Source organism: Lontra canadensis, unplaced genomic scaffold (genome assembly GCF_010015895.1).
Source record: "Lontra canadensis isolate GAN:19392208 unplaced genomic scaffold, GSC_riverotter_1.0 scaffold39, whole genome shotgun sequence".
Taxonomy (NCBI): Eukaryota; Metazoa; Chordata; class Mammalia; order Carnivora; family Mustelidae; genus Lontra; species Lontra canadensis.
In genome coordinates, this window is record NW_022631033.1 from 17,972,146 (window position 1) to 17,985,410 (window position 13,265).

The 13,265-nt window shown below is 48.3% G+C and overlaps 1 protein-coding gene across 2 annotated transcripts; it reads left to right on the forward strand.

Moving 5' to 3' along the window:
* The first annotated feature begins 381 nt into the window (after positions 1–381).
* PPP1R3B (protein phosphatase 1 regulatory subunit 3B) lies at positions 382–8,599 on the forward strand. Of its 2 annotated transcripts, none has more exons than XM_032869969.1 (2): positions 382–580; positions 7,307–8,599. In XM_032869969.1, exons 1-2 carry the CDS (start codon positions 444–446, stop codon positions 8,187–8,189), a joined length of 1,020 nt encoding a protein of 339 aa, XP_032725860.1. In that variant the 5' UTR covers positions 382–443; the 3' UTR covers positions 8,190–8,599. The 2 variants fall into 2 exon arrangements, with proteins under 2 accessions (XP_032725860.1, XP_032725861.1); XM_032869970.1 differs by lacking the exon at positions 382–580 and adding an exon at positions 778–1,389.
* Positions 8,600–13,265: the final 4,666 nt, after the last annotated feature.

Sequence of the window (13,265 nt, forward strand, 5' to 3'; positions counted from 1 at the left end):
GCTTTGACCGGCCAGGACTTTGCTTGGGAAGAGGGCATTTGGCAAGCTGCCCGCGTGCCAGCCTTCTTGCTGTAACGGGACGCTCTTCTGTAGGAAAGTGCCTCTGTCCCTTGGCGCCCAGCCCCACGCGTCTGATGAAACAGTGACCCCACTGCCCCCTCCCCAGCCCCTGGACCGCAGCCCTATCACTCCCGGCGCACAGCCAATCACGTGGCGAAGCGATGCTATCCAAGACCGCGGCTCCGTGGCCATTGGTCGACGGCTCGCGTCCCGAGCGCGCCCATTGGCCGCGGGGGGCGTTCACGTGGAAGGGGTTCCGGGATGGCTTCCCAAGTGGGGAGAGGTGCTGGAAAGTTAAAGGGAGCAGCGCGGGGCCTGGGAGCCTGAGTCTGGGTGTCCCGCCGCGGGCAGGAGGCGAGCGGGCTGCTCTCACGCACGGACGGATGCGTCTGCCCGCCAAGGGCGCGGACCTGAGTCCCGGCCCCTGCTCCGGCCGTCGCCGCCGCTGCCCCTGCTACTCCCGCGCGGATGCTGCCGTGGGCTGGCGCCTCTGGGCATCAGGGCTTATGAGCTGCACCAGGTACGTCCCTCCCCAAGCCCTCGAGTCCCAGTGCAGGGCCGAGAAACGGCGGCGAGGGGCGCGCAGTGGAGACCTTCTTTGACTCCTGTCACCTGCACGTTCACCGCCCAACTTGCAGTTGCACTCCGGGGGTGGACCACACTAGACGGGGCTGGGGAGGCGGTTGCTTCCAGGTGGGAAGAGCAACCCAGGGACCAAGGGTGGGATGGAGCCTGGCTGGACCCACGTGTTCCGCTTTAGTGCGGGTCTGGCCGCCAGGGGTAGTTGGCGGTGGCTGGGTCTGAGACTATTGTACCGAGTTCGAACCTGAGACAAGGCGCTTCCCGCCTGGGACCCGACACTCCCCGAGGGTGTCCCCGAAGTTGGGCGGTGGGGCCTGGAGTACAAGGAAAAGTAGCCTCGACTTTCCCCTGGTCTTGGGTTCCCCGTAATACGCAAGGAAATACACTTGGGAGTCTCTCAGGTCGCCGAGGGCGATGGGGTACAGAGCCCGCCCCGGTTCGCGGTCTCCGGTCCCCAGGCAGGGGCTGTCCCGGGCCGGCGGGGCCGAAGCTGCCGCGCGGGGACGCTCGCGCGGCGCGGCTTCGACCGGGGTTGCCCTGCCGCCCCGCCCCGGTGTGATAACTTGGGCTCCTCCTCCTTGTTCTCCTCCCCCTGCGGGTCGTGTCTCCCGGAACGGAGCGCCAGCCCTGCCTCCCGGACACACGACGCTCACGTAGTCCGGTGGCAGGAGCTTCCCCTGCCACCTCCCTCCAGGCTCTCCGATGCAGCGAGCCAGCTGGAGAGGGGGCTTCCCCACGGCCCAAAAGGTGGGTGCGGACAAGGCTCAGGGGGCTCACGGAGCTCACGGAGTGCGTGGGGGGCGGGGTGCAGGCTGGTTGGACCGAGGGGGTCAGGGTCGCATTGACCTGTGCGATCTTCCAAATCTGGAAACCCGGGCCGGCCTCCTGCCCCCACCCCACCCCGTGCCCTGTTCATGCCACTCTTTTTGAACCAGAAAAGTGGGTGTGGAGGGGACTTGCTAGCCAGAGAGAGGGTATAGGGCCTGAAACGACATACCAGAAGAGTTGGAGCCCCCCGGGTATTGTTTACTGCAGAAGAGGAGAAAACTTAGGACAGACTTGACTTGAAGACTTGGAGAGTTGCCGGAAGGTGAGGGAGCCTGTGGTCTGTGTGGCCAGGCCTCCCTGGGAGACTCAGGGTCTGGGAGAAGAGAAGTTAGGGCTTTGAGCAGGGGTGGGGAGAAGAGGAAATGGTTCGTATGGTGGGGTTGTCCAGCAGCCAAGACTAAAGTGAAGACAGCCAGTGGACTCCCCACAAAAGTAAAGTAGAGGTATTTAAGGAGAAGTGAGAGGGAAGAAAAGAAGTTAGTGGGCATTATTGGCAACCCCGGGTCGGAGCTAGAAGGGACTTCGGAGGAGAAGGCCTAAGCCCAGAAAGGTTCAGTCAGTGACTTGATCCAAGTGGCACAGCTAGGGGGAGGCCTTCCTAGGCTAGTGCTGTGTGTTACGTGTTGGGCATTGTTCCATGGCAGGTACTGTAATAAGCAGTGTGTGTGTGTGTGTGCATGTGTGTGTATCTCAGATGCTTTAGATGGTGGTGGTGACAGAACAGAAGAGCGCAAGTGAATTTTAAGGCTATGAATAAAGGCCCCAGTGGTCAGAGGACAGAGGAAAACATGTCAACTTTGGGGCACCTGGGTGGCTCAGTGGGTTAAGCCTCTGCCTTCCGCTCGGGTCATGAGACCCGGGTCCTGAGATCGAGCCCCGCATCAGGCTCTCTGCTTGGTGGGGAGCCTGTTTCTCCTTCTCTCTCTGCCTGCTGCTCTGTCTACTTGTGATCTCTCTCTCTCTCTAAAAAAAAAAGAGAAAAAAAAAAGTCAACTTTATTTATACTGCGTCAGCCAAACCTTTTGGGAGGGAGTAAAGCAATGCCAAAGTGTGGATGGACAGGTCTGTTAAAAAGTATAACCTGGGGAGAAAAAAAAAAGTATAACCTGGTTATCTGGGTGAATGCTTACCTCATGTCGTTCTGGTGTTCCTGGTGGGTTCTTGGTGCGTCTGATTTTTCTGTCTTTTCCTATGAGAGTATGAGAATGGAGGGGAGGAATGTCTTGGACTCGATACCAAAAAAAGATTTACTTCCTGTAAAAGGCACAGCCCAAAGCCAATAATAGCTCCACTGCCTGAAACTGTGAAGGCCGTGTGCTGATTTTCTGTACAAGTTTATTGTTTCTCCAGAAACACCACCATAACCTGACAAGCTGTCTTGAGAAGGTGCGTTGTTTGTCGCTAGTGGAACAGGGAAAGTATTTTGCAAAACTATCCCTGTTTGCTTCAATTTTCATGGAGTGTGTTTGCTTCAATTTTCATGGAGTGCTAGGGTTTGGCCTCTTCTGACCAGGAAAACTGAAATTCACCGTTAGGCGTGCCCCATTCTCCCAGGGGCAAAAATGATCTCTTAGGCATCTATTTGGAAGTCAAGTTTTTGAGACTCTGAATAACACTCACTCATACTCTCAGGACCTTGTCGTGCAGCGAACCGCTATCAAATCCTGCGTCATACTGTGCTGGTTCAAATACGGGTCCGTGTCTTCTCCTTCTGGCTTTTTCCCTGGCCAACCTTGGTGACTCATATTTCTCCGCCTGGGAAACGGCTGAGCAGCCAGGAGAACGTGTCAGGAGAGGGAGGCCTGAGGTGCAGCCTATGCACACCGTGTTGGCACTGATCATTTTTATGTCATTTTTTGGACAAAACACCTGTCCAGGTGCCTTCCTTTCAGAGACTTTGGAGACTTAACCTTGTCCATCTCCATTGCTAGGAGTGCTTCTGGGGGATGATGATCCCTGTCCCAGCCCACTGGGAAATTCCTGAACAGAGGGCCAGGAAGGCCCACATCAAATCAGCATTTGGTACCCTGATTATCGTAGAAGGGTCTGGTTCATCAAAGCTGGAATCTACCCGTGAGGATAGGCAAGTGGCCAACAGTCAGATCGTACCCTGATTGAGGCCACTGGGGTTCATGTCCTCACCGCCAGTTACGGCGTCACTTAAATAGTGAAGGGATTCTGGGCAGTGGTTGCTTAGCAGTGCCCCTGAGGCTGAAGCCCTCTTGGTAACCCTTCGGCACCAAGTAGTGAACTTTTTGCCTTTTGTGGAAGAATGTTGCAAAACCAATGAGGCTCTAGAGAGTGCCAGTGGAGTTGTTGAGTTAGCTGGTACTGACCAGAACCTCACCTTCCGACCCCCAGCTCTGCTGGTTCTGACAGTCCGGTGATAAAAGGGATCTCAGGGCCAAAAGGACACACACTGGGTCCAAAGAGTGAAACTTTGCTAAGGTCTTCAACTACATCTTTTTCATCCATAAGATTAAAAGCCCAGAGTGACTATAGTTAACTGCAAGTGAGCAGATTCTTTCACTGATCAGCTTGTTTTAGAATTCTGTTTCCAAAGTATCTTGAGAGTTTCCCAACCTTTTTCTAATGAGCTGTTTGAACGATGTGTGGGGAAGCACGTATGAGGTGCGGGAAAGCACGTATTGAGGTTGGTTTGCAGGCTTGAAGGGATGGAGAAGAGGATGGAGAACTTACGGTTGACCTTGTGCTGACTCAGGCAAGGAGGAAGGGCTGTAGGGTCAGAGGAGGAACCCAGCTGCCCTCAGTTCAAGGCCCTCAGTTCACGCCCACATTGTCAAGGGTAGGCAGAGGGGGAGGGGCTGAGATGCAAGGCTTTGCCCACTTTGGGGTTATTTTTAATCCATGTTTAATGTAAAAAAATTTAAAACAACTACCTGTGTTAACATTAGACTGAAAGTATAATTCCAGTGTATTCTAACGAAGTTTTGCAGTGGGGGATTGTAAAACTCAAGTACTTTGTAACTACAGGGTAGTTTGTTTTTTGTTTTTCACATTGAACCCATTAGCCAACCCACTGACCCTGTGTAAAGCTGCGTTGCCCATTTCAGTGAGAACTTTTCCTTTGCAGAACAATTGCCTGGCTACAAGAACAGATAATAGAAAGCAAATTTGTTCCTAAAATTTTCACTCATTGATTTTGTTAGAGGGGAAACAGTAAGACAAATGTCCTTTAAAGTGGATGTTTAGATAAGTACACTGTGGCTATAAATTATTGTTTTGTGTCTCTGAATGTGTGTTTTTCCAGTCAGTCATCACCAAGTGGTTCCCTGCATCCTAGGGAACGATTATATTTCTTTTGGAAAATGGGATCAAATCCAATGTGTCTTTGTTCTTATTGTTCTTTATGTATTTAGCTAATCAAAATCAGAAGTTGAAAATGAGATGTTTATTGGACTGAACCAGTGGACTTAGCCCCTGGCAGAAGACGAGCAGCATTTTGCCTTTTGCTTCTCCTTCACTACTACCATTACCCTGAAGCCCCCCACCAGTGGGTAGGAACTAGGGGGGCCTACGAGCAGGCACCCCCAAAAAACCACCACATACCTACCCTTTGCCATAGTGAGGGGGGAGAGGTTTGGGACCTAATCTAGATCCTGTGTTCTGTGTTTCCCAGACTAGAGTTTAATCCTGGTTTCGTCCCTGACTTCTTCAGGTAGCCCGTTGTAACTGTCAAATCAGAATATTAAATTTGCTATGGTAATTAGATGAGAAAAATGGCTTGGCTTTAGTGAGGCAATAGTGTTGGATGGGAGAGGTTTTTGGCAAGTCTTAAATATTTGAGGCATTTTATTAGATACTTTTTTTTCTCCCTGATTACAGAAGTGATGTTATTTTTAAAAATACAAGAAACAGAACACAGGAAAACAAATTTCCTGAAATGGCTTTACCTGGATTTTCTTTTTTTGAAGATTTTTATTTGACAGACAGAGATCACAAGTAGGCAGAGAGGCAGGCAGAGAGAGAGGGGGGAAGCAGGCTCCCCGCTGTGCAGAGAGCTAGATGCCGGGCTGATCCCAGGATCAGCCTGATCCCTAACATCATGACCTGAGCCCAAGGCAGAGGCTTAACCCACTGAGCCACCCAGGCGCCCCCCCCCACTGGATTTTGTAACAGTTCTAAGTATATCTCTAGTCTTTTTTCTGTACATATACCTAATACTTTTCCCTACAAGTCTAGTCTCTATGTACAATTTTATCTTCTCTATTTTTTACATTAACAATATATTATAACTTTTTTCCATGCCACTTAAACCTTTTTTCCAAATAATGGTTTTAGTAATGATACAAAATTTTATCGCTGGATGTTGTATACCTAATTTAACCAGATACTTGTTACTGGTTCTTTAGGTTTTCTCACCTTTTCCTCCCTATAATGTTGCATTGGACATTTTAGTACATTAACCCCCAGGCATTAACTCCTTAAGATTAATACCTGTATGTGATACTAGAACCAAAAATGATACGAATATTTAGAAAGGTGCTGATTTAGACTAATCCATGTATTCATACTATTTTTTAAATTTTTTTTATGATTTTATTTATTTATTTAAGAGAGCGAGAAAGAGCACAATGAGGGAGGAGGGTCAGAGGGACACGGAGAAGCAGGCTTCCTGCCAAGCAGGGAGCCCAACTAGGGTTTAATCCCAGGACCCTGAGATCATGATCTGAGCCAAACGCAGTCACTTAACTGACTGAGCCACCCAAGTGCCCCTTCATATTATTTTTAAAAATCTTTACTAACTCAGTAGGTAAAAACATGCATTGTTTCCTAATCTAAATTCTCTAATTATAAAGTTGGACATTTTGTGTATTTCTAGGACATTTTTAAGATTTTTTCATGATTTTCCATTCATGCTCTTTGCTCATTTTTCTATGTGGCTATTTGACTTTGTTATTGTTTTGTAAGGACTCTTTGTATACGAAGGTATTAACTCTTTCCTGCCATACTTTCTGTAAAATGTTTTCCCAGTTTGTCTTTAATCTTTTGATTTTACTTTTTTTTTTCCACTTACAGAAAAATCTTGTTTTTATGAAGTCAGATTTAACCTGATCTTTAGCAGGATTCTCTTTGCCTTTTATTCTTATAGAGGTTATCTTCACTATAGAAAAAACAAATATCCACCTATATGAAAGGTTTAAAAAAACCTAAATTATTGGCATTTTTAAAAAGAAAGATATACTGGCATATAAAAATTTAGTGTACATTATGTCTGTCTTCACAATTGAATTCCACTATCTAGCATAAGACTTGGCATATAATAAATACCAATCAGTATTTGTGAGATGAGTGCATTTCTTTTGGGGCCCCTGGGTGTCTCCGTCGGTTAAGCGTCTGCCTTTGGCTCAGGTCAGGATCTTAGGGTCCTGGGATTGAGTCCTACATTGGTCTCCCTGCCCAGTGGGGAGTCTGCTTCTCTGCCCCCTCCCTGCTTATACACTCACTCTCTATCTCAAATAAATAAAATCTTTAAAAAAGGGAAAAAAGCACATCTTTTTGTTATTCCCCAAGGCACTCTAGCCTCCTTAGGGCCCCAAGAAATCCTAATAGAAATACCTGTGAATTTAGTTTTAAAACCAGCGACTCCCTACTATTTTGTGTGTTTTAACCTTCATCCTCCCCCCGCCCCCCCGCACTTGACACTCTTAATCTCCCCTGAAACCAAGGTCATGCTGGCCCACACTCGAGTTAATGCCCGACTGCAGCTGTGTGGGCAGAGACGAAGGCAGACGTGGTTTGCCAGCCCGTTGCAGTGATGCCTTGAACGTCTGTCTGATCTCGTTGCCATTTCTTTCTCTTCCCCTCTGGCCAGGGTTCTAGCCTATTCGTCTAACCCCATGATGGCTGTGGACATAGAGTACAGATACAGCTGCATGGCCCCTTCCCTGCGCCGAGAGAGGTTCACCTTCAAGACCTCACCGAAGCCCAGCGAGCCACTGAGGCCGTGCATTCAGCTAAGCAGCAGGAATGAAGCCGGAGGGATGGTGGCCCCCACGGTCCAGGAGAAGAAGGTGAAAAAGCGGGTGTCCTTCGCAGACAACCAAGGGCTGGCCCTGACAATGGTCAAAGTGTTCTCAGAATTCGATGACCCATTAGATATTCCCTTTAACATCACCGAGCTCCTAGACAACATTGTGAGCTTGACGACAGCAGAGAGCGAGAGCTTTGTTCTGGATTTCACCCAGCCTTCCGCTGATTACTTAGACTTCAGAAACCGGCTTCAGACCGACCACGTATGCCTTGAAAACTGTGTCCTAAAGGACAAAGCCATCGCAGGCACAGTGAAGGTGCAGAACCTGGCGTTTGAGAAGATGGTGAAAATAAGAATGACATTCGACACCTGGAAAAGCTTCACAGACTTTCCCTGTCAGTATGTGAAGGACACTTACGCCGGCTCGGACAGGGACACCTTCTCCTTTGACATCAGCTTGCCTGAGAAAATTCAGTCTTACGAGAGGATGGAGTTTGCCGTGTGCTTTGAGTGCAGTGGACAGACCTACTGGGACAGCAACAAAGGCAAAAACTATAGGATCATCCGAGCCGAGCTGAAATCCACGCAGGGTGCCACCGAGCCACAAAACGGACCCGATTTTGGAATATCCTTTGACCACTTTGGGAGCCCTCGGTGTTCCTACGGTCTGTTTCCGGAGTGGCCAAGTTATTTAGGATACGAAAAGCTAGGGCCCTACTATTAGCCACTGCGTGTGCCGGAGCATGGCGGAGCAGGTGCAGAGGAGCCTCGCTGCGGTCACGGGCGGGTGGAGACGGAAGCCAGGAGAAACGCGGAACTGCCATTAGGCACAGTCTCTGAAAAGAAGGGATCCTGTTCACTTTTCTTCTTATGCCAGCTCAGCCAGCCAGATTTAGGTGCCAGGACTGGTTTCCTGCTCGGAGTACCAGTGGGGTGCTGGTCGGCTCGGCTTCCAGGGTGGCCACGAGAGTCGGAGCAGGGTGGCAGGGCCGGCCTGGGCCTGGGCAGGAACCAGGCCCGTGGGTACTGCCGGCGACACTAGGGGATGGTGGCTTCAGAACGAGGCCACCAGGGGTGCGCCCCAGCTGCCTGGAGGAACCGCCCCTGCCCCCTGGGATGTGGACAGTCACCTGGAAGTCACTCAATCCCAGCCCACTGCCCCGGGACCCTTGCTGTTGGTCTCTGGGCGCCCCCCACACCACAGCCGGGCCCCTCCTACCTGTCGCTGGCGTTCCTTGTCTACACGTGCTTTGCTTCACTCCGCAGCTCTGTGCTTTTTTTTTTTTGCATTTTGTTTTCCTCACAGTTCATCTGATGTTCAGGAAAAGATAATCAAGGTAAATTAGCCTGTGACGGAAACAGGTGCTTCCTCTTTCTCACCCCACGTACGTGTGCTCCGGCAGAGAACGACATACCAGTTGTCGAAAGAAACTGGCCCCCATGCTGGGCTCCAGACTGCAGGCTTCTGATAGGCAGGACAGAGGAGGACACCTGTAGCTCTTCCTCTTGGCTTTCGGGGGAGCTTTCGAAGTAGCTTTCGAAGTACTCACTCCTACCCTGCCTCACCAGACAGCCCAATTACAGGATTTGTTGGAACTTGCCCGGCTGGTTTGCAGTCACCTCATTCTTCACGGAGGGATTTTAGACTGTCCTTTCCTCGAGAGCCCTCCTCCATGCTGTGTTCAGGACACGTTGTTTGGTTTGGTTTTGACTGTGATCTGCACGACCCAGGACTCTTTGCAAGCACCCAGGGACTTTGATTTGGGTGTTCTTATTTATGGTGTGTGAGTCTATATAAAAGGGATAGAGGAGAAAACCCTCACCAAGTTCTCATATTTTATTTTCAATGTGTGGCAACTCTGAAATATCAGAGATTAATTATTCTTACCCATATTGGACCATGAATTAAAAGTCCGTTGGTTCATACTGTCGTGAGACTCCTGGGACATTCACTGACAGATGGATCTCCAAACCCTATGATTTTTCTGGGGTGAGATTGGTTTGTACTTGGGTGTGTTTTAAAAAAATATTTTTACATGTGTATTTGGAGAAGGTTGGGTGGTTTTTGTTTTTGTTTTTGTTTTCTTTCCTGTTTTGTCTTTGGAGCTTAATTAAATGTCTCCTTTTCCATTTGCCTGATCTTAGTAAAGTGAGATTTTCCTAAAGGAGGCAGGAAGAGGGAGGCACAGCGGCCTGGATTTGGAGGCACAGCCACCGGACTCTACACGCAGAGAGTTGTCTTTTGCTTGCGTATTCCAGATCGATGAGAAAAGGCCTCCTGGCTTCTGTGATTTGGTCAATAGTATCAGGCAGGGATGGAGTGTCTTGGCTCCTAGAGTTTTGTGGTTGGTTTTTTCTTTTTCTTTTTCCCCTTCTTTTTTAAACTTCGAAATGTTTTGACTTTTTAAATGTTTTTAAGTGATGTCTGATGTAATTCTTGTTCCTAAAACTGGCTGTTACTCATCTGCGATCTAGTGCTTTATTTTTTATGCCTCTCCCACATGGGTAGGACTCGGGGATCACATAATTAATGGGGAAAATTGCCTTTTTATCTCGTGCCGAAATTGGGCAGAATTGTGTTTTATCTAGACATGCCGACATCAAGTACACGAATGGTACTTTCAGTGTTAGCAAATCTGGGGATCAGAACGATCGATAGTGCAAATTAAAACCAAATGGAAGCAAGCCATTTTATATAGGTCATGAATTTATTTTGTTTTCAGAAGTCCAGTCCCTCCTCCTCCAAGTCAAGAAAGTTACAAGGTGCACTGTCATTTACATGTTACCAGTCTAAAAGTAACAAGATTGTTCTGTATTCAAAAGAAAAATGCTCAAGAGACTCCTGTTCCTGTTCGGTTTTCAGTAATGGTGATCTTAAGACATTCCGAGGTCAAAATTTGAAATACGGTAATTCAGCAATAAGTAGCTCTTAAAACAGGCCTAAGCCCTCTCCTCTGCCATTCTTTACCTCCCAGCTCACCCCAGCTTTTTTGCTGGGGGCACTGGTTGCAAACCCCTGCCAGTGCACCTGGGATGCCTGCCCTACCAGGCAAGTCCTCACCTGCCCCCAAAGACCCTTCTCTGAGTAGACAATGTGGTTTTGAGACTTCCCTGTCAGCCTCGTGGTTCAGGGAGGCAGGGGCGTCTAAAGAATATTATCTTTTATTCACCAGTCTCTCTTCCTTGGGTCCAGTTCTGCCCCAGGGTATCAACAGATGGTCCCAGGATCTGCAGAACCCCTCCTCATTTCGGAGCTCGCCATCCGTAAATAGGTCTACACCCTTCAGACAGTGACCGGTTTCTTAGTTGCAGACGGACGTCACTGCAGCCTGACTTGGGTGGGGAGTGCCCCTCACACAGCCGGATTCAGTGATGGTGACAAATGTCCAACAGCCCCAGTGCCCTTTCCAAGTGGCCCCCCAAAGGGCGAGCCTCCCACTGCGGGTGCCCTTGTCTAGAAATGGGGAAGCAGCTCCATTTCTTTTGTATTTATTTCCCCCAAACGCCCTGGGGAGCATTCGCAAATCAGGTGCAATAAATAAGCTGGACTGTTTGAAAAATACATAATAAATAAGCTTTCAGTGTTTCTTGGAAGATAAGAAGCATTCGAATGGGTTTCTTTTTATTTTTTTAAGTATTCTGATGATAGGGGAAGTGGTGAAAAATAATGGGAGTTCTGTAGTTCTCCAGAAATTAAAACAGTTTCAGAGTCAAGATAGAATTTATTTTTTTTTTCTCTAAGGTTTCATTTTAATGGTGGCAAAACATGACTCTTCAGTGTTTTTTAAAGATGTAAATTTCGAACGGCTAAAAGAATGTTTTGTGGTTTTGATCTTTGCATATAATTTGCTTTTTTAAAAACAAGCATTACTTGTAGTCACGTGAATGTTCAGTGGGTTATGGGTATGTTTATAAACCAAAAAAAGTGTCGGTTCATTCTTTAGAAGTGCTCGTTTTCCAGGTCTTCCCTCTCAGTGGACAGTGGACGGAAACCTTGATTGTCATTCATTTGTTTCCTCATCAAAAATTCCTCCACTGGGTGTGGTTTGCCAGAGCAGGCCCCGTGGCTCTCTGCTCTTGGGGGGGTCCCAATCACCGAAACTGGGGATGAAGAGTCATAAGCATAATGGGATCTTTCCCGGGGCCTCGACGACACTCTGGCAGCTTCTCCGCACTTCCCGAAGTGGACACATGGGACTGGGCAGGGAGTCTGTGGTTTCGGGTGGCTTCTCCTCGGTAGGGTTGGAAAGCTGTGAATGTTTCAGCAGTTTCGGTGATCAGTTCCTAGAGCCTGCCGGACCTGTGAGGACGATGTTTCACTTTTACTTCAGCGTGAATGGAGAACCGAAGGCTCGTCGAAGGTTCGTCTTCACCCGATGCCTGAAAGTGCCTTGTCAAGAAATGTCCACATGTTTTGAAAAAAATATTTTTGTACACAAAGGTAAAGGGGAAATGCACTTTAAAATCACCAGAATGGATGTCTTTTGTGTGGTGTAAGAGAGTGGTTAGTTTGTATCTCAAACGCAAAAATGTAATAAAGGTAGAAAACACAAAACTGAAACTGTTCTATTTTAAAACTGATGCTATTCTGGGAGTCAGAGGCTTGTGAGAATTTTTTTTATGATTTTCTTTATTTTTTTTATTTTAAGTAATCTCTAGACCCAACATGGGGCTCGAAATCATGACCCCAATATCAAGAGTCACAAGCTCCACCGACTGAGGCAGCCAGGTCCCTGGGGAAAATTCTTTTCAGGCATCGTGTTTCCACATAGAGAAGGTAGGTTTTTCAGAGGGCTAGGTCTCAATCAGGGGCTGAGTTCGAAAGCCAAGACACACAGGGAGGGTGGTAATGGCCGTTTCACTGTCACAGTGGTGAAGGCCCGTCACAGCTAGTAAAGGAGGGCTAGAGAAGCACAGGGTCAGCATTGTTCTGAACCCATTTTTACTGATCTGAGGACTTGTTTCCTACCCTCTCGCTCGTGAAGCTTATTTTTAGGGTTGACTGTTTTTAAAGGTGGGAGATCTGTGACCAGCTGTGATAGCTCGTAACTGCTTGTTCAGACAAGCTGGAACCAGCAAAGCCAACGAGCTCCCAGTGGGACCTCTGCTCCTTTGGGTGTCAGACACTCATCCTAAGTAAGATTTCCGGAGATCTTTTATTTCAGACTTCAGTGGGTTGGAGGGAGGGGCAAATTGCTTCCAGATGCTTCCTGTAATGCAGTGTGCGCCACACCACGAAGGCCAATGGGAAGGTAGAACATATCAGACCTCAGCACCTAGTGAGTAAATGCAAAAAGGGAGCTACACACATACCTGCCTTTCTCAAGAGTGTCCAACACTGCCCACAGTTTGCCTTACCAAAATGGGAAGGGGGAAAAATCAGCAGTGGTTTTGATGAATGTCTAGTTGAGATTCAGTATGGTTTTCATAATCATTACATGATTCTATCTTGCGAGACAGACATCTCAGAGGTGTCTGGAGGAAAAAAAAAAAAAAACCCAGCACAAAACACTTTGCTAGGGCATTGTCTCCAAATTACCAAATATCCAGCTCTGAATTATTCAGTTGAACGTTTACGGCTTATCTATGGCGTGCAAAGCCTGCCAGGTGCTTTTTCCTCCCCAACCCCTCCAAGAGATAGTCATGTGTTAGATGAATCCTCTGACAGCCAGGAAAAGCAGCGCGTCCTGCTGCCTCTCGGTATCAGGAGGCAGGAAGGCTGGGTCCTGGCCTTGATGCTGTTGTACCTTGTCCAGTGCTCGATCAGAGGGGCTCTGAGTGTTCTTCAGCAGGGATAAGA